The 25,393-nt window shown below is 43.9% G+C and overlaps 1 protein-coding gene across 1 annotated transcript in view; it reads left to right on the forward strand.

Moving 5' to 3' along the window:
* The window catches only part of TMEM233 (transmembrane protein 233), a 186,394-nt gene that overhangs the window by 80,890 nt on the left and 80,111 nt on the right, over window positions 1-25,393 (forward strand). The window contains exon 2 of the mRNA XM_075341744.1: window positions 24,981-25,115. Coding sequence (XP_075197859.1) covers window positions 24,981-25,115 — 135 coding nt within the window. The remainder of the gene's footprint in view (window positions 1-24,980; window positions 25,116-25,393) is intronic.

The following is a 25,393-nucleotide window of genomic DNA, read 5'->3' on the forward strand; positions in this document are numbered from 1 at the left end:
TACATTAAGATGCAGAAGGATTTGCACAACCCTACATCCACAGGAGGTCAATGGTTAATTCGGATGTTTGAAACAACCTCCCTGCTGAGTTCCTTTAAATACTGTGTGCAAGTGTACCTAGAACAATAAAACTGTAAGGCTATGTGCGCACGTTGCGTAATTACATGCAGTTACGCTGGACTTTGTAGTGTAGCGTAACTGCATGCGTCCTGCGTCCCCTGCATAATCTTCATAGATAGATAGATAGAGCCGTGCGCACGTGGCGTCTTAGAGCGCAGCGCTTCGGCTGCTGCCCGAAGCGCGCGTTCTAAGAAGGGACATGTCACTTCTTCCGTGCTCTTTGCCTGCAGCCCCTGCTCTGTCTATGGGAGGAGTTGCAGTCAGAGCGCATGGAATCGGCTTTTTTTTTTTTTCACTACGGACATTTTCTGCAGCGATTTGAAGCGCACGTGTGCTCTTCAGATCGCTGCAGAAATTTCTGCAGTGACTGTACGCAACGTGCGCACATAGCCTTAGACTTTTCAAGTTTGGTATTCCAATAATAGCACTGACCTAAAGAATTAAAGGCACAAGGTGGTCACACCAAATATTGATTTGTATTAGAGTTCACTTTTGTTCATTTAATTTGCATTGTGTTAACTGATAACTATAACTAATAACATTTACTTTTCAAAGCATGATTGACTATACAGTACTTCTATTTGTGGAAGGGACTCAGAAGGGGCACTCCCACTCACAGATGTTATCTATCTGTAACAGAAACGCTTTGATCACTGCTGATAATCATTTAAATGCTGCTCGATTTTTCCCATAGAATTGCAATAGTTGCAGAAAATCATCCATAGGTAAAATATACATATGAGTTTGGAATAGGTTTCCTTTGCAGAAATATACTGAAACTGGATGCAATCCATACACAGGGCCACCAACAAGGCATTATTACCCTTACTGGTGTATGGGGTCTGGTGAAGAAAGGTTTGGGTCCTGGGGTAATTACTTTATGATTTATTAAGCACTAGTCTCCACCCCTAACCCTCTTTACTGGGCCCCACTCTAGTCACCACTGCAACCAAACTACTAATATGGCCTCCAAAGCAGAGGGGTCCAGGCAAATCTGACATCTTCAGTAATGTCAGATGCTGTTGCCCAGCCGTCTGTTCCTCATGAAGTTTCTACTGGGCATGCGCTAAATAGGCTGTGATGCACAGTACAAAGAAGAAGTCACTGCAGAATGCACCAAGAATTGAGTGTCAGAGCTGCCCACGGCTGCTGTGTATGATTTGTGTGTCTGTCTTCTACATCCTGTTCTCGGCTCATACAGAGCACCATAATGTATATACAGGTCCACACTATATCCTGTATTACAGTGTGTCTATATATTATATGTTTATAGTGTGGTTGTGTGTACACTATAGTGTTGTGTATACACTATTTACAGCCAGCAGACTGTATTCTATATACAGCCAGCAGCCTTCATTCTATAAACAAGCAGCAGCCTCTATTCTATATACAGCCAGTGGCAACCTCTATTCTATATACAGCCAGCAGCAGCCTCTATTCTACATACAGCCTGCAGAAGCCTCTACCCTGTATACAGACAGCAGTGTCGTGAATACATTTGGACTAGGTTACAGTTTGGGGCTCCCTCTTGTGGTCAGTGGTCGTGGTGAAGTTGGCTTGCTGAATAGAAACCAGACAGCTGGGGATGATTGGAAATCAGGTTATTCTGACTGGGCCTATATAACTGAGTAGTGTTCTCTTGTTCCTGGCCGGTGCTCAATGTTGTGTCCTGTGTGCTAAGGACATTCTGAAGCCAACCCTTCCTTCTGTGTCTACCAGAACTCCTTTCAGATAAGTTTGGTCTTTGTACCTCTGCTGGTGGTTTTCACCTTCTTGTTGTTTTTCTGTTTAGGTACTAAGGCTTATTTTCTATTTTGCCTGTGTGGAGTTCTGGGTGGAGTTGGATCATTCCCTGTACGGAATGTCTGTGTACCTTGCTCTATACTCTGCTATGTATTTTGTTTTGTCATGCTTGGTACTAATTTCAGTCCCTCCACTATATTAGTGTTTTGCTTGGATCCCAGTAACACCTGAGAACTGATATAGTGGGGGAGAGCCCGTGGGCTATCAGTATTGTTCCATATCAGGCGTGTTCGTTCTTTTTCTAGGGTATTGCACGGCTGCAGACAGTGCTCTTTTCTGTCCTTTCCTATTTAGATAGTCTGGGCCTCATCTTTGCTGAATCTGTTGTCTGCCTGTGTATTGTGTTTTCCTACATCCCCGTCATCTTTATATGTCGGGGCTATTTATATCTTTGGGGACTGCTCCGAGGCAGATTAGCCTTTCCTGTATTTCCCTCTGTAGGAATAATTAGTTCTCCGGCTGTGTCGAGGCGACCAGGTCATCGTAGGCACGTCCCACAGCTACTTCTAGTTGTGTGTTAGTGTTAGGTGTGCAGTCCGCTGAGTTCCAACCACGGCGTAAAAGCTATGTTTTTTCTGTGGAGACAATTCTCATACTATTTCTGTCTGCCCTAAGCGTGAAAAACGAATTGCCCGTTCATTTATTTTGGGCAATATACAGCCTAAGTTTATTTTGTCAGTTTCTTTGATCTGTTCCCTGTCGTCATTTTCGGCCATGGCTTTATTGATTCAGGAGCGGCCCTGAATTTGATGGATTTTGGGTTTGCTGAGTGTTGTGGTTTTCCTATGGTACCTTTGCATACTCCTATTCCTTTGAGGGGCATTAATGCTTTTCCTTTAGCTGAAACTAAGCCCCAGTTTTGGACCCAGGTGACAATGCGGATCGCACCAGACCACCAGAAGGATTTTAAGTTTTTGGTCTTGCATAATTTGCATGACATTTTGGTACTGGGATTCCCTTGGTTACATACCCATAATCCAGTTTTGGATTGGACATCTTTGTCTGTGACTAGTTGGGGCTGTCAATGTGTGCATAATGATACTCCTGTTTTGTCTATTTCATCTCAGACACAGGAGGTCCCTGACTATTTGGTGGATTTCATGGATGTATTCAATGAGACCGAGGTGGCGTCTTTGCCTCCTCATAGGGACTATGATTGCATTATTGAATTAGTGCCTGGATGTAAATTTCCTAAGGGAAAGCTTTTCAATTTATCTGTACCTGATCATGTTGCTATGCGGACTTATATAGTCCTTGGAGAAGGGTCACATCAGACCGTCATCTTCACCCTTGGGTGCCGTTTTTTGTTTTGTGGCCAAGAAGGATGGTTCATTGCGACCCTGTATTGACTATCGTCTCCCTAATAAAATTACGGTTAAATATCAGTATCCATTGCCTCTGATTTCCGACCTGTTTTCTAGAGTGAAGGGTGCTAGTTGGTTTACTAGGCTCGATCTTCGGGGGGCGTATAATCTCATTCGCCTTAAGCAGAGTGATGAATGGAAGACGGTGTTTAATACCCCTAAGTGGCATTTTGAGTACCTAGTGATGCCCTTTGGGCTCACTAATGCCCTTTCCGTCTTCCAGTCTTTCATGCATGATATTTTCCGGGACTTTGTTGACAAGGTTTTGATTGTCCATTTGGACGACATTTTGATTTTTTCTGACGACTGGGATTCCCATGTTGAACAGGTCCGGACAGTGTTTCAGGTTCTCAGGGACAATGCGCTATATGTTAAGGGATCAAAATGTCTTTTTGGCGTACAAAAGATCTCTTTTTGGAGTTCATCTTGTCCCCATCTTCTATTGAAATGGATCCGGTCAAGGTCATGATTGGGTTCAGCCTACTTCTTTGAAAGCCCTTCAGATGTTTTTGGGTTTTGCTAATTTCTATCATAAATGCATAAGCAATTTTTCCAGTATTGTCAAGCCATTGACTGATTTGACTAAAAAGGGAGCTGATGTTGTGAATTGGTCTCCAGAGGCAGTCTTGGTTTTTCAGGCGCTTAAAAGAAGGTTTACTTCTGCTCCAGTCTTGCGGCAGCCTGATGTGTCTCTTCCCTTCCAGGTTGAGATTTATGCGTCAGAGATCAAAGCTGGGGCTATCTTGCCTTCTTTTCCCGGAAATTTTCACCACCAGAATGAAATTATGATGTGGGTAATAGGGAATTATTGGCTATGAAGTGGGCCTTTGAAGAATGGCGACATTGGCTATTGGGGGCAAAACATCAAACTGTTGTACTCACCAATAATAAGAATTTGATCTATCTTGAATCTGCCAAGAGGTTGAATCCCAGGCAGGCTTGATGGACCTTGTTTTTTACGCGCTTTAATTTTGTGGTCTCTTATATTCCGGGCACTAAGAATATTAGAGCGGATGCCCTTTCTAGGACTTTCTTTGCTGATTCTCTTGATGTGACCGAGCCTGCTACCATCCTGCATGAGGGAGTGATTCTCTCCATGATCTCACCTGATTTGATACTTGCTCTTGAGGAATTTCAGCAGAACAAACCCAAGAGATGTCCTGTGGGGAAATTGTACGCTCCTAACCAATGGAGGAGTAAAGTGATGTCTGAAATTTATTGTTCTGCATTGGCTGGTCATCCTGGGATTTTTGGCACCAGGGATTTGGTGAGTGGGTCCTTTTGGCGGCCTTCTCTATCTCGTGATGTGAGGAGTTTTGTGCAATGCTGTGGGATTTCTTCTAGATCCAAGCCTTGTTGTTCTCATTCTAGGGGATTGTTATTGCCATTGCCGGTGCCTAAGAGACCATGGACTCACATCTCAATGGATTTTATTTCCGATCTCCCTGTTTCTCAGAGGATGACGGTTATTTGGGTAATCTGTGATAGATTTTCCAAAATGGTTCATTTGGTGCCACTGCCTAAGTTGCCATCAGCCTCGGAGTTGGTACCTTTGTTTCTTCGTCAGGTGGTTCGTTTGCATGATATTCCTGAAAACAATGTATCCGACAGAGGAGTCCAGTTTGTGTCTAGATTTTGGAGAGCTTTTTGTTCAAGGTTGGGAATTGAGTTATCTTTCCCTCTGCGTTTCATCCTCAGACCAATGGACAGACTGAGAGGACAAACCAGACTTTGGAAACCTATTTGAGATGTTTTCTGTCTGCTGATCAGGATGACTGGCTTTCTTTTTTGTCGTTGGCTGAGTTTGCTCTTAATAATAGGGCTAGTTCAGCCACATTGATGTCTCCTTTTTTTTGCAATTTCGGGTTTCATCCTTGGTTTTCTTCAGGGTAGATGGAGGCTTCAGCTTGTCCTGGTGTTGATGCTGTAGTAAAGAAAATGCAGCAAATTTGGGATCAAGTGGTGGATAAATTGTCCCACTCCCAGGAAAATGCCCAAGGGTTTGACAACCGGCGTAGGACTCTGGGTCCCTGGTTTAAAGTGGGGGACTGGGTCTGGTTGTCCTCCAGACATGTTCCTATGAAAGTCTCTTCTCTGAAATGTAAGCCAAGGTTTACTGGTCTTATAGAATTTTGGAGATGATTAATCCTATTTCTTTCCGTTTTGCTCTTCCAGAGACTTTCAAGATTCACAATGTCTTTCATAAGTCTTTGTTGAAAAAAATTGTTGAACCGGCAGTGCCCATGGCTGCACCTCCTGATCCTGTGTTGGTCAAGGGGGATCTGGAATATGTAGGGGAGAAGATTAGTTATGTATGTCTGAGGTTTGACAATTGATGAGAAGTTCCAGATAAGCTTTTGATAGTAATTGGCAAAAACCAGAAAGCGTTGCAAAGCTTTCAGATTTTCCGGAGGATCCCATTTCAAAACTGCCTAATCAGGGTCCATCTGGAATCCTGTTGACAATGCCAGAAAACCTAAAAATTGAACCTTCTGTATGACAAATACACATTTTTCAAATTTGACATACATCGAAACACACAATGACCATAGGTGGATCGCATAACTATAGAAGCAACAACTCATAGATCATATATAAAAGAGCGGACAGAGTCTTTATATTTGCTTAATGATAGGTGAAATACCCAAACAAGCAGGATTGGAAAAAAGTATTGAATATTTATTACAATAAAGTGCTGCAGAGTATAACAATAAATACATACAATATTAGGTAGAACCGGAGGGGAAGGTGCTGAAGGGGAAAGAACCCCACATGTCCCGGAGAATGGAGAAAAGGGTTTTTCACTCCAAAGTGATCATAGAAAAGAATATAGGCATTTGCCCAAGGCACTAAGAAGAGCTGCATAAAAGTGAATCAAAGGCTCACATGGAGTGAAAACACTTCCAGTGTAGCATAATTAAGGCAGCACTACTCACCAAGCCAGATCACCGTAAACACCGGGGTAAACACGCGGGGACCGGCATTTATTGGAGGAGGCAGCTCTCCCTGTCATGATGTTTACTGACCACAAAACTCTATTGTATCTCGATTCTGCTAAATGTCCCATTCCTAGACAAGCCAGGTGGTCTTTATTTTTTACCAAATTTAATTTATTTGTCACTTAACATTCTGTGGTTAAGAACATCAAGCTGATGCTTTGTTGCGGAGTTTCCCTTCAGGAGGTAGTTCTGAGGAATCTGTTTCTATTCTACAACAGGGAGCTGACATTTTCACTGTGAGCTCAGACCTTGAGGGTGAGGTATTGAAGACTCAAGGGGAGGCCACTGCTGATTGTCCTTCAGGGAACTAATTTGTGACTCTGAATTTGCGGCTCATAATTTTAGAAGAACATCATAACTCGGTTCTGGCAGGTCACCAAGGTAGTAAAGTGACCTTGGACCTCCTGTCTCGTCGTTTTTGGTGGTCAAGGTTACATCAGTATGTAGTTGGTTTTTTGATTAACTGTAATGCTTGTGAACATTCTAAGATCTTGCATACTCTCCTGCCTAAGTCTTTCCTACCTTTAACTACACCGGAAAGACCATGGACACATTTATCCGTACTTTTATTACCAATCTTACATCATCTACTGTAAAAACAATGATCTTATTGGTGGAGGATAGGTTTAGTAAAATGACACACTTCATTGCAGTAACTGCACTCTCTAATGCAGAACCTTTGGCTCAAATATTTGTCAGTGAGATTGTGAAGCTTCACAGGATTCCCTCCAATGTGGTGTAAGATCAGGGAGCCCAATTTGTAACAAAATTTTGGAAAGCCTTTCGTTCTCGTTCTTCAACTTTTCATCCTCAATCAAATGCCCAGACTGAATGCTTCAATCAAAGTTTAGAGACATACTTTAAATGTTTTGTGTCTGAGAATCAGTAAGATTGGTAATCTTACTTATCCTTAGAGGGGTTTGCGTTAAACAATCGCCGTAATGCGTACACTGGTAAGTCACCCTTTTTTCGTGCATACAGTTTTCACCTTGAATTCGGTACTTTTAGTAGAGATTTGTCTTTGCAGGTTCCTGGTCAAGAACAATTTTCCTTGTCACTCTCTCTTGTATGGCAAGGAATACAGAACAATCTCAAAGTTATGGGGGACAGATTCAAAAGCATGGATGATAAAAAGTGCTTGTCAGGTCCGGACCTGTGTGTGAATGATTATGTATGGCTAGCCACAAGAAATATTAAATTGAAAATTACTTCTTGGAAATTGGGGCCTAGATTCATTGGCCCATATAAAGTAGTTGTGGTTATTAACCCTGTGACTTTTGGCCTTGAATTACCACATTAACTTAAATTTCACAAATCACAATGTATTTCATAGATCGTTGCTAAAGAAATATGTTGCAGCCTCTGAACCATCACCTTTACCACTGCCTCCAGTGATTGTGGATGGTAACTTAGAATTTCAGTTGGCTAGGATTGTTGATTCCTGTTTTGCTCACCATGCTCTACAATACTTGGAACATTGGAATGGTTATGGTATGGAAGAATGTGAGTACCAGCATCAGAAGTTCATGGCAGTAGGTTTGTGCATTCTTTCAATATGTCTCATCCAAACAAACCAGGCCCTGAAGACCCAGGAGCCCCTTGTAGAAGGGGGAGTATTGTCATGAGTGTGTCATGCCCTGCTGAGACCTCGGGTGGATCTGGGATCAAAAGGTCACAGTGCTAAGTTGATTGCAGATCTTTTTTAAAACCCGCTCATCATTTATCCTGAGAAGGAGTATTTAATTTAATTAGGTGCTGAAGGGGTTAAGGTTTCTTTTCTATCTTGCTAAGATTGACTCATAGTTGTGAATCCCAGTTACAAACACACCTTTCTGCTATATAAACCCGCTGCTTACTCTCTCCAGTGCCGGCTATAGTTCATTATATGCTGACCTATCAAGTAGTTGCCTCTAGAGAAAGTTGTGGTTCTCTTTCCAGCAGGATTAGGTGGAGCCCCGCTCAGGAGAAGAATTGGAGTTTCTTTTGTTGCATCTGTTTTCCTCTGTTTGTCTCCCCTTCTTCGTATTGTCTTTATATTAGTAGTAAGACTAGAGTCTTGGTGGCCTCCTCACTAGTTATGGCTAGTCTAGGGTCAGCCATGGTGTAGGCATGTGATTATTAACAGGGCAAAGGACCAGTCTAGTGATGTTAGGGAGCTCAGGGATCAGCCACAAGTAAGTTAGGTGGTGACCCCTCTCCCTATCATCAGGGCCTACCTGTTACATCCCCGCCAGAGTCCGTTCCATTGACTTCTGCTTCAATTACCACGCAACGCCGTGTTCCTGCTGGTGGTGGGAGAGGAGTCAATGCCAGCGGTGGTGGGCGCAGGCTCCGCTCATCCACTGGGCTGGGTTTCCATGGGATCTGCAGTAACACTGGCTGACTGTAGGTGTCGTGTGTCTTTCAGCTGAAGTTACTATCATTCAGCTACAACCAATCGGAAGACACCAAACCCTTCTTATTCCCCCTCCTGTCTGCTGACCACCACCAGAGATAGCTCTGTATTCCTGGTTCCTGTTTTGTTTGTATAGTGATTCCCATGCCCTGACCTCTGCTTGTTTTCTGACTACCCTCCTGCCTGTCGTTTTTTGTCCCTTGCTGCTAATCCTGGATTTGACCTCTGCTTTGTTTCCTCATTACGCCCTTGCCTGCTGAATCTGCTCTTGTATTGCATTTCCTGATTTTTGACCCTGCCTGTCTACCATGGACTATAGCCTACCACAGGTGGGGATCTCTGGTGCTGTGTGAAATTCCAAATCCCTGTATAGGGGTTAAAGGGTTGCAGAGTCTCGGGGTCCTGCTTTGCGAGTGGCTTTCCTCTAGCCTCCTGTTACAGTCAGTCTGAGTCTGTGGCTCCAGGCAAGCATTACACTACCTGTACATTCTCCCTAATGTAATCATCCTCTTGCGCTGCATGCTGGGTGTTCCCTTGCACTGGCGGGAACACCTGTACTGTAAGGAGATAAAAACTCAAACTGACAAAATAATGTTTTTTCTGTAACTACACCTCTCTAAAAAAAATAACAAAAAGTGATCAAAATGTTCTATGCAATCCAAAATGGTATTAATGAAAACAGCAACACGCCGTACAAAATCATATCCTCACACAGCCATCTACAAAAAATAAAACTGTTACAGGTTTCAGAAAAAACAAAACATATAAAAAACATTCATTTTTAATTTACAAACTTCTAAAAAAAATCACCACTTAAATAAAAAATAAATATGCAAGTTTGGTATTAAAATAATCATATTAATCTGGAGAATCATGTTTCCAGGACATTTTTACTAGACAATAAAGTCATAAAGCCAAAAATTGAATAACAGGGGCTTCTTTAAAGACTGAGTAGATTGCAGTCACTGTGAAAACAATGCATTCAAACATGTAAACATAGAATGATGTCAGACTAGCAGCTCATAACATTAGGCTGAACAAACATGGGGCCAATTTATCATTTGCTATTTTTTGGGTCACTTTTTTTTCTTTTATCTTGTGGAATTCACTGATGTATTTTGAGCTCCTTGTTTTTAGGGTCATACAAATAAATCCAGGTCTCATCCATAGGGACCAGTCCAGGAAGTTATCAGTCTGGAAACACTGACAAATGGACCGGGAAGTTTTCACTCGATGCTTCTCTGATCTGTTGTCAAACATTTGCAGATAGCTTCCTCATGTCCAAATGTTCATGGATAATGACAGTTAAACACGTTCACAGGAAATTCCCATGATGTCTGTATACCGCCCCGGGGCTCGGCTGGCTGCCGAGCCGCTCGGATCCGTGCTGGTCGGTGGGTGGCTTGAGCTCCTCGCGGACCCGGGGGTCACGTCGCTCTGAAAGGGGGTTGGCGCTACACGTAGGGACTTCGGTGGGGAGGTCCACGGCCGGAGCCGCGATTGTTTGTAGGGGATTTGAGTTTGTGATGCCACCCACGGGTTGTGGTGAATGGATGGACACCACCGCTGCTGTTGACTAGGCTCCCGGGGACGGTGTTGCGCAGCTTGGTGTTGACCCCTCCGTGGGTAGGGGGATGATGGTCCCGGGGGCCCGAGGGAGGTGCTGAGGCGGGGGAATGGATGGTGCTGGTGTGTCGGTGCGGTGCAGCGTGGTGCGCGGCCCGAAGGCACTGTTGTACTCACTATTACAAACATGCTGGAGTCTCTGGTAAACCAAACAAGATGGTGAACGGTGCCCGCAGCCGGCTGCGCTTTTTCCCTTATCAGGTTGGTGGTTTTCACCTTTTTCCTACACCTCACTTGTGTAGAAATGACGACTTTTATGCCTGAGCAACGGTAGTCTGCTCACCAGCCTGGTATGTGCTGGGAGAGCTCTTTTTGCCCGCAGACGGTGGCCTGTCGGGTCCCTATGCCTGGGCGGTGGCTTTACCCTAATGGTTGGGCTGTTGTCTTCATTCGGGTCTTAGGTGGGAAAGGTCCTAAATTCCAGTCCTCAATCAGTTGATTTGACTCAGCCCAGTTGTTTCTGGGCCTCGTACTGGGTCTGAGTACACCTCCTGGTGCTCCGGTTTCCAATCGGTTCCCCGGTTTGGTACCAGCGGGCCACCACCCGTCCCCGGTCCCTACGGTTCCACCGGCTATAATCCCAGCTCCTGCAGGCGGCCACCACCGTCTGCCTCCTTGCCAGAGGTGACTCGGCTCCAACCCAGACACCTGTTGTAGACAATGGCAGACCTAGACACAGGTCTGCCCTTGAACTTCACTCCACTTCACAGTCAAAGCTCATCTAGACTAGACTACTGTTTTTCCCGCCTCAGGGCCTGTGAACTCCTCGGTGGGCAGAGCCAACCACCTGGCTCCGCCCCACTGGTGTGAACATCAAACCCGGAGGGAGGTGACAAGGGTTTTGTAGTTTGGCTGCTGTCACCTTATTAATAGTGATGAGCGAGTACTAAAAAGCTCGGGTGCTCGAGGCTCGGGCCGAGCATCCCAAGATACTCGTGTACTCGGCCCGAGCACCGAGCCCAATGTTATCCTATGGGAGACCCGAGTATTTTTCTGAAATGACCCCCGGCAGCATGTAGAAACCCTAAAAATGTCACAAAAGTCTCAGAAGAGTGCTCAAATGACATGGCAACAGCATGGGGAAGACCCCTTGAAGCATTTATCACTCAAAAGTCACAGCTGTGAACAATTTTGTCCGCGTTCTACGCCATTTTTACGGACTCACCAGAAAACTTTCCAAAATGACACCAAAATGAATTTTCATGGCGGAAATGTTAAGGGCACATACCCAATAGTGAGATAGAGCTGGTGTATGTTACTTTTTGAGATTAATACATGAAAGATTTTACGTAAAACATTGTGTGGCACTCCGATGTCCAAAACCCACGTTTTGTGCTTTTTACTAGCGATGTCGGTCATTTTTTTTTTCATTCTATCTCCCGTCGGTCGGTCTCGCTCTGTCGGTCTCTCTCTGTCTTGTCTGTCCCCCTCTCACAGTCTGTCGGTCATTCTCCCCCCTCTCTCTTACTTACCGTTCCCCGATCACTGCCGCGGCGCTGCACAGCTGTTCACTAAACTCCGGTGGCTTTTCCTCTTTTGAAAAAGCCGGAGATTAAACAATCTCGTATTCCCTGCTTTCCTGCTTTTCGGCGCCTATGATTGGTTGCAGTGAGACACGCCCCCACGCTGAGTGACAGGTGTCTCACTGCACCCAAACACAGCAGCCGGTGTGTGTGTGTATACTGTGCAGTGAAATAAATAATTAAATAATTTAAAAAAAACGGCGTGCGGTCCCCCCAATTTTAATACCAGCCAGATAAAGCCATACGGCTGAAGGCTGGTATTCTCAGGATGGGGAGCTCCACGTTATGGGGAGCCCCCCAGCCTAACAATATCAGTCAGCAGCTGCCCAGAATTGCCGCATACATTAGATGCGACAGTTCTGGGACTGTACCCGGCTCTTCCCGATTTACCCTAGTGCGTTGGCAAATCGGGGTAATAAGGAGTTAATGGCAGCCCATAGCTGCCACTAAATCCTAGATTAATCATGTCAGGCGTCTCCCCGAGATTCCTTCCATGATTAATCTGTAAATTACAGTTAAAAAACACACACACCCGAAAAATCCTTTATTAGAAATAAAAAACACTAACAAAGTCCCTCATCACCAATTTATTAACCCCGACAAACCCACCATGTCCGGCGTAATCCACGGACCTCCAGCGTCGCGTCCAGCTGTGCTGCATGAAGGTGACAGGAGCTGCAGAATACACCGCCGCTCCGGTCAGCTTCACACAGCAACTGAGGTGAGTATAGCGATCAGCTGAGCTGTCACTGAGGTTACCTGGATCCAGCGGTGGATGCAGCGGTGGCCGCGGGTAACCTCAGTGACAGCTCAGCTGATCGCGCTACTCACCGCCGCTCCGGTCAGCTCCATGCAGCAATTGAGGTGAGTATAGCGATCAGCTGCTGTCACTGAGGTTAATCGCGGCACCGGTGGCAGTGAGTTACCTGACTGACAGCAGCTGATCGCGCTACTCACCTCAGTTGCTGTGTGAAGCTGACCGGAGCGGCGGTGTATTCTGCAGCTCCTGTCACCTGAATGTAGCAGAGCTGGACGCGACGCTGGAGGACTGTGGAGTACGCCGGACATGGAGGGTTTGTCGGGGTTAATAAATTGGTGATGAGGGACTTTGTTAGTGTTTTTTATTTCTAATAAAGGATTTTTCGGGTGTGTGTGTTTTTTAACTGTAATTTACAGATTAATCATGGAAGGAATCTCGGGGAGACGCCTGACATGATTAATCTAGGATTTAGTGGCAGCTATGGGCTGCCATTAACTCCTTATTACCCCGATTTGCCAACACACTAGGGTAAATCGGGAAGAGCCGGGTACGGTCCCAGAACTGTCGCATCTAATGTATGTGGCAATTCTGGGCGGCTGCTGACTGATATTGTTAGGGTTGGGGGCTCCCCATAACGTGGGGCTCCCCATCCTGAGAATACCAGCCTTCAGCCGTATGGCTTTATCTGGCTGGTATTAAAATTGGGGGGACCGCACGCCGTTTTTTTTAATTATTTATTTATTTATTTTACTGCACAGTATAGACACGCCCACCGGCTGCTGTGATTGGGTGCAGTGAGACACCTGTCACTCAGCGTGGGGGCGTGTCTCACTGCAACCAATCATAGGCGCCTGTGGGCGTGGAAAGCATGGAATATGAGATGGCTGTGTGCAGAGCACAGCGCGCCCGCCGGTATAAAGGCTCGGTCACGCTGTGCAGGCCGGCCAATCACTGCAATTCCACAACTAACAGGGCTGTGGCATTGCAGTGGTCTGCCAGCCAATCCCTGCATGAGGGCTGGCTCTCAAAAGAGCGCCAACATGCAGGGATGAAGACCACGAGTACAGCACGAGTATCGTGAAATTACTCGGTACCCGCCGAGTAGCCCGAGTACAGTGATACTCGTGCGAGTACCGAGTAGAAACAAACATACTCGCTCATCACTACTTATTAACCTTCGTCAGGCTATATAATTTTGCCAAAATTTCTCAACCCCTTATCTCGGAAGGGGGTGGAGATATTTTATTGAAATTTGGCCAATATATTCTGGACCAAAACTGCTGAGATGTCACGAAATTTCAGCCCTCTACGGCTTTTCGAAAAAAAAAATTATTGCAATTTTAAAACGGAATAGTTACAATTGTACCTATTCAGCCGGACGAAGGTTAAGGGGGTGGGGTGTTTGTGTAAGGACCTACCTGTGATAATCTGGCTAGTCCAGGGCGTCACATCTGCTATTGCGTTAGCTTAAATTCGTCAATTCTCCAGTATGAGGTTGTGCACAGCATCGATGGTCTCCGGGACAACAACCACTCTCTGTCGTCCAGGATATTCCTCATCATTGGGGCTGAAGTGGCCCGTTTTAAATTTGGCACCCAGTTCTTAACTGTGTAATATTAAGGGCATTGATCCCCCAATGTCTGCGACATATCACCATGAATATCCTTCGCGGACTTTCCTTGCAGAAACAAGAATTTTATCACTCCTCTGTTCTCAGTTGCTGTGAATATCACATTAGACTTCGCGATTTTGTTTTCCTGCGTGCGTAGAACACTGTTGCCATAAGCAACAAACACAACATTTTGAAAACATATATAAGACACATAAGGCTTTCATGTGATGTAACATTCATTACAATAGAAACAAAAAAGATCACAAAAATAAAGACTTATTAGCAGCCCCTCGTACCTGTCTGAGGCTGCCCTTTTTATTTAACAAAAGAGTGGGCATCCTCAGACTGGTTATTTTTCTAGCAAAGGTGGCCAGAAGGCACCCTAATGCTCACATAAAGGACCTGAATATATAGTAAAAGTCAGGTTTTAATTTCTGGGTTTGTGGGATATTGGCATGCTGAGTGAGATTTTACCAGCCTATGTGAGCCTACTGTCTTCAAAAAAACAAGAGCTTGCATGTTATCATGAGATCTTGCTTATTACAGAGCTCTAATATAACTTTAGCAGTTAGCGTTTGGCAACTACCAAGTAAACTTGGGGCAAAGAGAAAGATCTCACAATAACACCAGAGACATCGCTCTTTTACAGTGAGAATGGGTCGTAGAGAATTGTATGATCCCACTCAACATCCGGAGATCTCACAATCTGCAAGTTCGAACCTAACATTTGCTAAAAGTTTGGGTGCTTTATGGCAGCATTAGGGACCCTTCTGGCATCTTTTGATAATGTGTGTTAAATAGAAAAGTCACCAGTCTCAGAAATATTTATGAACTGAATGACATTTGTGGAGAAGAATAGTTTTAAACCTCCACCATATTATGTAAATTTTATTTGTAGCTACAGGAAACATTTGGTGGTTGTGATAACTACTTCAGGGGTATCTTTGAAGGTGTCACTTACTTTATCCCACAGCACTGTGGACATTTACTTAAAGAGAATCCGTCAGCAGGTTTTTGCTACCTCATCTGAAAGCAGCATGATGTAGGCAAAGAGGCCCTGAGTTCAACCATGTATCACTTAGATTACTGTGTGCAGCTATTCTGACACAGTGATAGAGTTTAAATTTTTCATGTAGCAGTGCTGGGAGGGCTTCTCCCACCCATACCAGGCTTTCAGTATACATTTCCACAGACAGAAGTTGCTAATCACATAAGGGGTGGAGTTGAACTACAGGTCATGTGCTGCTGAGACCCACTAATGATAAAGACAAGAGGCTAAGCTAACATTGTAAGAAAACAAAAAAAACTGAGACTCAAGACGCAGGGCTGAATGCTCTGTTTTAACACTTACAGCATGCTGGCTGCAGATTACACTGCAGAAACCTGCTGACAGTGTCCCTTTAATGTGTTCAATATAAGACATGACAAGAACAACTGTAAAAACATAAGAATCTGGCACACAGAATGTTGGAAAGGAGATGTCTTTTGTAAAATACAAAAAATTGATAATTGCTTCTCTTACAATGCTTTAATGTGTTCAAACAGCAACAAAACTCTTGAGTATCTCCTGATTGGTGGATGAGACAGACTTTTCCTTATACTTGAAAACAACTGTATGTCAGTTATTAGTTTAGTTATATTGTTTTTATCTATAGTTGTGACTTTTATTACTAATATAATGTGTTTTGATTGTACTCTATGTAGAAATTTCAGTAAAGTGAAAGGATTTGCTTATAACTATAGATATTGATATTTAAAGATGTACTCCCATTAATTTTTTTCATTTAATCTGTTTATATACAGTCATAGCTGAAAGTGTTGGCACCCTTGAAATTATTCCAGAAAATGAAGTATTTCTCAAAGTAAATTATTGCAATTACACGATTTGTTATGCCCATGTATATTTCCTTTTTATATTGAACAACACAAAAAAAATGAAAAAATAAGGCAAAGTGGACAGAATTTGACACAAAACCTCGAAAATGAACTGGATACAATTTTTGGCACATTTCTAAAATTTTGGGTAAACAACTTTGTTTCAAGCATGTGACACTTGTTCGAACTTAACTGTGACAAGTAACAGGTGTGGGCAATATGAAAATCATATGTGAAACCAGATAACAAGGAAAAGAATTGGCTCAATCTTTGCGTTGTATGACTGTGTGTGCTACACTAAGCATGGAGAACCAAAGGAGGAGAGGACTTGAGTTTTAGGACTTGAGAACTAAAATTGTTAAAAAATATCAACAATCTCAGGCTTACTTGTATATTGCCAGAGATCTTAATGTTTCTTTGTCCATGGGGCACAACTTAATCAAGAAATTTACAACCCAAGACGCTGCAGCTAATCTCCCTGGACATGGGCGGCGAAGAATAATTGATGAAAAGTTCCAACGCAATAAAGTACGTATGGTGGGTAAGTAGCCCCAATCAAGTTCCAAGGAAATTCAAGCCATCCTGCAGGCTCAGGGTGTATCAGTGTCAGCGCAAACTATCCGTCAACATTTGAATGAAATTAAATGTTACAGCAGAAGACCCAGGGGGACCCCACTGCTGACACAGAGACATAAAAAAGCTACACTGCAGTTTGCAAAAATGTATTTGAGTGCTGGGTTAACATCTTGTGAACAGATAAGACCAAATAGGCCTTTTGCTAAAGCACATTATTATTTACTGTTATCAAAAACTAAATGAGGACTGCAAAAAAAAAAAGAACACAGTACCTACAGTCAAATATGGTGGAGGTTCAAAGTTGTTTTGGAGTTGTCTTGCTGCCTCTACTACTGGGTGCCTTGACAAGGCATCATGAAATCTGAAGATTACCAAAGGATTTTAGGTAGCAAAGTAATGCCCAGTGTCAGAAAGCTAGGTTTGAGTTCTAGGTCAAGGATCTTTCAGCAGGACAATGACCCCAAACATACTTCCACAAGCTGCCAGAAGTGGATGGAAACAAAGTGCTAGAGAGTTCTGAAGTTGCCAGTAACGAGTCCTGATATAAATCCACTTGAACACCTGTGGAAAGATCTTAAATTTGCTGTTGAGAGAATAGAGAAGGCATCCTTCAAATGTAAGAGACCTGAAGCAGTTTGCAAAAGAAGAGTGATCCAAAATACCAGTTGAAGGTATAAGAAACCAAAGGGAGTACAACCAAATATTAACTTGAGGGTGCTAATGATTTTGTCCGGCCCAATTTTTTGCATCTTGAGTAAAATTATGTCTAATTTGCATTTTTCTCTCAATTTTTTTATGTTGTTCAAATACACACATAACTGCTCTTCAGACTCTCCAGGTCACGCAGCACTCTGAGTGATTCGGAAGTGGCGTTCAAAATGTAAGTCTATAGAGTGTCAGAATGAAGAGTGGTGACATCACTGAAAAGAGGAGCAGAACGGAGCTGGATGCCGGAGAAATAGGCAGTAGTTGAGTAAATTAATACACTCATACTATACTACATACGCATATACACAGATTTAATTGAAAAAAAAACTTTGTGGGATGGGTCTTTTAAGAACCCTGTGTAACTATTTCAGCAATATCTATCAATTTATATATCTACATCAGGGGTGTACATACCATAGGTACAAAATAGGCAACATCACAGGTGCCCAAGAAGTAAGGGGGCCCATTTCCAAACCAAAATGGTTGGAGTTGTGCATTATGATGATTGACTGTGCCAAGGACCCCTATATTATTGCACTGGCTCCCTCCTCTGTCTGTGTCAGCTCTAGAGTTGAGCGCGGTTCGCGGTTCGTGGTTCTCCAGTTCGCGGCTCGAGTGATTTTGGGGGCTGTTCTAGATTGAACTAGAACTCGAGCTTTTTTGCAAAAGCTCGATAGTTCTAGATACGTTCGAGAACGGTTCTAGCAGCAAAAAGCAGGGCTTTTTACAGCTACAGTGTGCAGGAGCCATCGCTGGCAGCCTGCCAGAAGCTGGTAACCAAGATAAACATCGGGTATCCAAGCAAAGCGCTTTGGTTAGTAACCCGATGTTTATCCTAGTTACGTGCAGGAAGCCCACACTTCCCAGCTCAGCTCACTCCGCCCCCTCCTGCCCGCGGCATGTACACACGTACACACACACACACACACACACTCTGCACACATGGCCCCGCTCGGCTTACCTGCGATGATGAAGTCCCGCCATCCCGACCTCAGCGCTGTCACTGTCTTCCATGGCCGCCGCTTGTCACATCACCTTCTCTCGCTTCCGACCCGAGACTGACTAGCGGTGACGTCACGGGCCTCTCGCGATACTTGGCTGTGAAGGCGGCGGTCATTGAACTCAGTGACAGGTGCTGTCAGTGTGCTGGAGATCAGCGCAGGTAATGTACCTCGCTGACAGCAGCACTTGTCATGCCCTGCAGTGACCTGGGCTGACCTATTGATGTTAGCTCAGGTCACTGCATTGCTCTCCCAGCCAATGGGGAACATTCTGCTTTTCATTGACTGGGACAGTGTGGATCGTCATGGCAACCCCTTGGATTACACCAGACCTGGATTTGTTTTTCTTTCTAATAAATTGGTTAAAGAGGGAATGTTTGGGGAGTGTTTTTTCAAATAAAAATGTGTTTGTCGTCTATTTTTTTTTATTACTGACTGGGTTGGTGATGTCGGGTATCTGATAGACGCCTGACCTCACCAACCCCAGGGCTTGATGCCAGGTGACATTACACATCTGATATTAACCCCATATATTACCCCGTTTGCCACCGCACCAGGGCGCGGGATGAGCTGGGGCGAAGCACCAGGATTGGCGCATCTAATGGATGCGCCACTTCTGGGGCGGCTGCGGCCTGCTATTTTTAGGCTGGGGAGAGTCCAATAACCATGGACCTCCCTAGTCTGAGAATATCAGGCCCCAGCTGTCTGCTTTACCTTGGCTGGTGATCCAATTTTAGGGGGACCCCTACGTGGTTTTTTTTTTAAATTATTTATTTAATTTAAAATAACAGCGTGGGGTGCCCTCAGTTTTGGATTACCAGCCAAGGTGAGGTTGCCAGCTGTGGTCTGCAGGCTGCAGCCGTCTGCTTTACCCTAGCTGGCTACAAAACTAGGGGGAACCCTACGTCATTTTTTTTTTTTCATTTTTTTGGCTAAATACAAAGCTAAGCACCCCTTAGTGCCACATGAAAGGCACCAAAGGGTGCAAAATTACAAAATGCAGGAGAGTGGGACATTATGTGTCTTTCTGCCATTATAATGACAGAAAAGACTGATATGAAGTGTACAAGCACAAGAAAATCACCAGAGCGCTCTACGCTGTGAAAAGCAGTAGAAAATGGCACTGGAGTGAACATGTGACCGCCTCATGTAGGATGAAGCTATGGATCCTGGGTAAATTTATGCATTTACCCTCCTTCAGTTTTTTTGCAGTACACAAAAAAAACAGAAGGCACACGGATGACAAACAGATGACATACGGACCGTCTACGGAACGGAAACGGATGCCACACGGATGCACCCGTGAAAAAAAACGGACTGTTTTCTGCAGACCGCAAAAATGGATCGGTCGTGTTAATGTAGCCTTATTCTGATCTGCCGTTTATAAACAGCAGGCAGAAATAAGTGAATAATGCCCCCCAGCGTCATAAAATCTCCGGGGTTTCAGGGCTAGCTGAGACCCTGGAGATCATGATTCAGGACGGTTTTTCCGGTCCCCGCTCACGTGATCACAGGTATACACCGTACACCGATGATCTCGTTACAGTAAATGACAGCGCCGGTAAAAAATTATTTATCTCCCATCTGGCATGAGCAAACACTTCTTCTCCACTTCTTCTCCACGTCTCCACTTCTTCTCCACTTTTTCTCCATTTTTTCTCCACTTTTTCTCCACTTTTTCTCCACTTTTTCTCCACTTTTTTTCCACTTCTCCATTTTTTCTCCACTTTTTCTCCACTTTTTCTCCACTTTTTCTCCACTTTTTCTCCACTTTTTCTCCATTTTTTCTCCACTTTTTCTCCACTTTTTCTCCACTTTTTCTCCACTTTTTCTCCACTTTTTCTCCATTTTTTCTCCACTTTTTCTCCACTTTTTCTCCACTTCTTCTCCACTTCTTCTCCACTTTTTTTCCACTTCTCCATTTTTTCTCCACTTTTTCTCCACTTTTTCTCCACTTTTTCTCCACTTTTTCTCCACTTTTTCTCCATTTTTTCTCCACTTTTTCTCCACTTTTTCTCCACTTTTTCTCCACTTTTTCTCCACTTTTTCTCCACTTTTTCTCCACTTCTTCTCCACTTTTTCTCCACCTTTTCTCCACTTTTTCTCCATTTTTTCTCCATTTTTTCTCCACTTTTTCTCCATTTTTTCTCCACTTTTTCTCAACTTTTTCTCAACTTTTTCTCAACTTTTTCGCCACTTTTTCTCCACTTTTTCTCCACTTCTTCTCCACTTCTTCTCCACTTTTTCTCCACTTTTTCTCCATTTTTTCTCCACTTTTTCTACATTTTTTTCTCCACTTTTTCTACATTTTTTCTCCACTTTTTCTACATTTTTTTCTCCACTTTTTCTCCACTTTTTCTACATTTTTTCTCCACTTTTTCTCCATTTTTTCTGCACTTTTTCTCCACTTTTTCTCCACTTTTTCTCCACTTTTTCTCCACTTCTCCATTTTTTCTCCACTTTTTCTCCACTTTTTCTCCACTTTTTCTCCATTTTTTCTGCACTTTTTCTCCACTTTTTCTCCACTTTTTCTCCACTTCTCCATTTTTTCTCCACTTTTTCTCCACTTTTTCTCCACTTTTTCTCCACTTTTTCTCCATTTTTTCTCCACTTTTTCTCCACTTTTTCTCCACTTCTTCTCCACTTCTCCACTTTTTCTCCACCTTTTCTCCACTTTTTCTCCATTTTTTTCTCCACTTTTTCTCCACTTTTTCTCCACTTTTTCTCCATTTTTTCTCCACTTTTTCTCTACTTTTTCTCCACTTCTCCACTTTTTCTCCACCTTTTCTCCACTTTTTTTCCACTTTTTCTCCATTTTTTTCTCCGTTCTTTTTCTATGGTCGGTCTACCCATTAGCTCTGCCATGCATAGTGTAGCTCTACACCTACTGCACATGTTACTTTATGATTGACATCTCTTTCGTACCAGAGCTGTCTAAGCCTACTCTGACCCCATATTTGTCATTACTATATTGTCCTTGTACTGTATTATGACATTTGTATCATGTGTTTCATTTCTTGCTGTGTTGCAATTTTTTTGCTGCATCCCAATTGTACCTCTACATTGTTCGAGTTTATGTTATTGTTCTCTCACTCTTATGTGATACTGATTATTGCCATTTTTCATGATTACATGCAGATAAGTCCAATCTGACGAAGGCTCAGGCCGAAACGTCATTTGTAACTTGTTTTGGACAAAAACATATATGCTTATGAAAAAAATTTTTTTCTTAATACGGACCAATAAAGAGTGATTTTGCATTACTATCCGTTGTGACTTACTGACTTAGTCTGGGAGGTTTTGAGTGCCGAGGTTACTCACTAATTTTATCTATTATTACCTCTGAGCACCTATATACCAGTGAGCAGAGCTTCCTCTACAGTAGTTCTCCTGATTAGGCATGCCCTTACCTCATGATCAGGGCATTGCAGCTTTGGTAGCAACCATTACGACATGGACTCTGCTGCTGTGGACCCGGGGAGAGTGAGTGCAGATTCATTGCACCCACACTCCTCACATGAAGGGTCCGCACTCCTAGAAAATGGGGGATACGTTCCCTGAGTGTCTTCCCCCCATATTCTAGACGGTCCAGAGTCGTCGTGGGACCCCTTTATTTTTTTTCTTACAATAAATTGGTGAAAGAGGAAATGTTTTGGGGACTGTTTTTTCAAATAAATTTCTTTTGTCGATTTTTTTTTTTGTTAGTACTGACAGTTATGATGTTGGGTATCTAATAGACGCCATGACATCACAAACTGCTGGGCTTGATCTCAGGTGACTTTACAGCTAGTATCAACCCGATTTATTACCCCGTTTGCCACTGCACCAGGGCACGGGATCAGCTGGGGTGAAGCGCCAGGATTGGCGCATCTAGTGGATGCGCCACGTCTGGGGTGCCTGCGGCCTGCTATTTTTAGGCTGTGAAGGCCCAATAACTATGGACCTTCCCACCCTGAGAATACCAGACCACAGCTGTCCGCTTTACCTTGGCTGGTGATCCAATTTGGGGGGGACCCTACTTTTATTGTGTAATTATTAATATTTATAAAATAATTATAAAAAAGAGCCTGAGGGGACCTCCACATTGGATCCCCAACCACGGTAAAGCTGCCAGCTGTGGTTTTCAGGCTACAGCCGTCTGCTTTACCCTAGCTGGCTATCAAAAATGGGGGGACCCAACGTCATTTTTTTTTTAACTATTTTTTAAATAGAAAAAATGAATGGGCTTCCCTGTATTTTGATTGCCAACCAAGGTAACGGCAGGCAGATGGGGGTGGCAACCCATAGTTGTCTGCTTTATCTGCGCTGAGAATCAAAAATACCGCGGAGCGCTACGACATTTTTTTAAAGATTTATTTTTACAGCACTGTGATGTCCAGCAATCAAAATACAGGGAAGCCCATTTTGTTTTTATTTATTTAAATAAATAATTAAGAAAAATATATATGGGCTCCCGCTGCATTTTTTGTATTGCTAGCTAAGGGTAATCCAAGCAGCTACTGGCTGCTAACCCCCACTGCTTGGTGTTACCTTCACTGGAAATGGAAAATCCAGGGAAGCATTTTTTATTTTTTTTGCCAAAAAACTACAAAAAAAGGACGTGAGCTTCGCCATATTTTTGTATGCTAGCCAGGTATAGCAGGCAGGTGCTGGAAGAGTTGGATACAGCGCCAGAAGATGGCGCTTCTATGAAAATGCCATTTTCTGAGGCGGCTGCAGACTGCAATTTACAGCAGAGGGACCCAGAAAGCTCAGGCCAACCTGTGCTGCGGATTCCAATCCCCAGCTGCCTAGTTGTACCTGGCTGAACACAAAAATGGGGTGAAGCCTACGTCATTTGTTTTCTAATTATTTCATGAAATTCATGAAATAATAAAAAAAGGGCTTCCCTTTATTTTTGGTTCCCAGCCGGGTACAAATAGGCAACTGGGAGTTGGGGGCAGCCATACCTGCCTGCTGTACCTGGCTAGCATACAAAAATATCGCGAAGTCCACATAATTTTTTCAGGGGGCAAAAAACGTCTGCATACAGTCCTGGATGGAGTATGCTGAGCCTTGTAGTTCTGCAGCTGCTGTCTGTCTGTATGGAGAAGAGCAGACAGCAGCTGCAGAACTACAAGGCTCAGCATACTCCATCCAGGACTGTATGCAGAAGTTTTTTGCCCACCAAAAAAATGACGTGGGCTTTGCCATATTTTTGTATGCTAGCCAGGTACAGCAGGCAGCCACGGGCTGCCTCAAACCCCCAGTTGCCTATTTGTACCCGGCTGGGAACCAAAAATATAGGGAAGCCCGTTTTTTTTAATTATTTCACTTATTTCATGAAATAATTAAAAAACAAATGACGTGGGCTTCGCCCCATTTTTGTGTCCAGCCAGGTACAACTAGGCAGCTGGGGATTGGAATACGCAGCACAGGTTAGCCCGAGGTTTCTGGGCGCCTCTGCTGCGAATTTCAGTCCGCAGCCATCCCAGAAAATGGCGCTCTCATAGAAGCGCCATCATCTGGCGCTGTATCCAACTCTTCCAACAGCCCTGGAGCCGGGTGGCTTGTTGGGTAATCATGAGTTAATACTGGCTTTGTTTTACTAGCCAGTATTAAGCCAGAGATTCTTAATGTCATGCACGTTTGACCCGGCCATTAAGAATCTCCAATAAAGGGTTAAAAAAAAGACACCACACAGAGAAAAAATACTTTAATAGAAATAAATACACAGACACATTAGAGACTCCATGTTTATTACCCCCTGTCAGCCCTCCACGATCCATGGTCTTCTGTCTTTCTCGTTCAACAAATGCAGCTCTGCTACATCACTGCTGCATGGGGGAAGACACTGCTTCCCGTGGAGCATTCACTCCGTGAAAGCTGCACGAGAAGCAGCGTGCAGCCTTCACTCCGTGAGTGATCAGTGCTGCTAGCGGTAACAGCGGTAACGCTGACAGACGCGTTACCATAGCAACGGTGCTCCCGGAGCCGCGGTTAGCGGTGACGTCACCGCTAACTGCGTTGCTATGGCAACGGTGATCTCCGTTAATGACCGGCTGTGTCAGCCGGTCCCTAACAGAACGGGTAGTCGACCGTGTGCTAGAGCATGTCGCCGGTACACGGTGATACACAAATGTGCACCGGAGAGATGCACTCGCAGGTCCTACATGACGCGTCATAGTCATGTGACCAGTCTGTAGCCAATGAGATGATAGCCACGTGACTGGTCACATGGCTATTTTGATGTCACGATAGGTCCTGCATCTCTGCTGGCAGTGCCGGTCACCGGGAGGATTCAGCGATCATGGGATGGAATAGCGGCAGGAGACAGAGTGCAGGAGGGATCGCGGGGACCGGTAAGTGTTATGGCAATGTTTATTAACTGTATGTGTACATTTATAATGCATTTTTATGTGTTTGTGATTGCCTCCCATAATAGCCTATTGGTTCGAGTTCGGTTCGTCGAACGTTCGACGAACCGAACTCGAACGGGAGCTCCGTTCGGCGAACCGACCTCGAGCCGAACCGCGACCGGTTCGCTCATCTCTAGTCAGCTCCTGATTTATCTAATCTATTGCTGTATCTATTTATCAATTTACTCATTAATTTATTTTCTACATTTCAATTCCACAGGCCTTAAACAGCTATAATGATGGCGACCTCGAAGGATCAAGACGGTTGGGAAAAAATGCCTTATACGTTTCCATTGCATCTATAATCATTGGTCTACTGGTTATTGCAACGTATTGTTTTGTTCATTTTTCAACGGTATGTCAAAAAAAATGTCTTTAAATATTTTAATAACAACATTAAGACCTAATGTAAATAGACTTACGGTAAGCCCTGTTTACTCTGTATTCCTACAATGCGTTCTGTTGATTCTGCCTGAATTTCCCCAAAAAGAGTATGCAGAGTGACTCCACACATGGCCGCACACTACAATCATATGAATTGAGTTCAAGTGGATACCATTTATGTTTTTTTTCTGAAAGTCTTCATCTTTTCAGATACACATAGAAATGCAGCCGAACACTATCAGACAAAAA

The sequence above is a fragment of the Anomaloglossus baeobatrachus genome, chromosome 1, assembly GCF_048569485.1.
Source record: "Anomaloglossus baeobatrachus isolate aAnoBae1 chromosome 1, aAnoBae1.hap1, whole genome shotgun sequence".
In the NCBI taxonomy this organism is placed as follows: Eukaryota; Metazoa; Chordata; class Amphibia; order Anura; family Aromobatidae; genus Anomaloglossus; species Anomaloglossus baeobatrachus.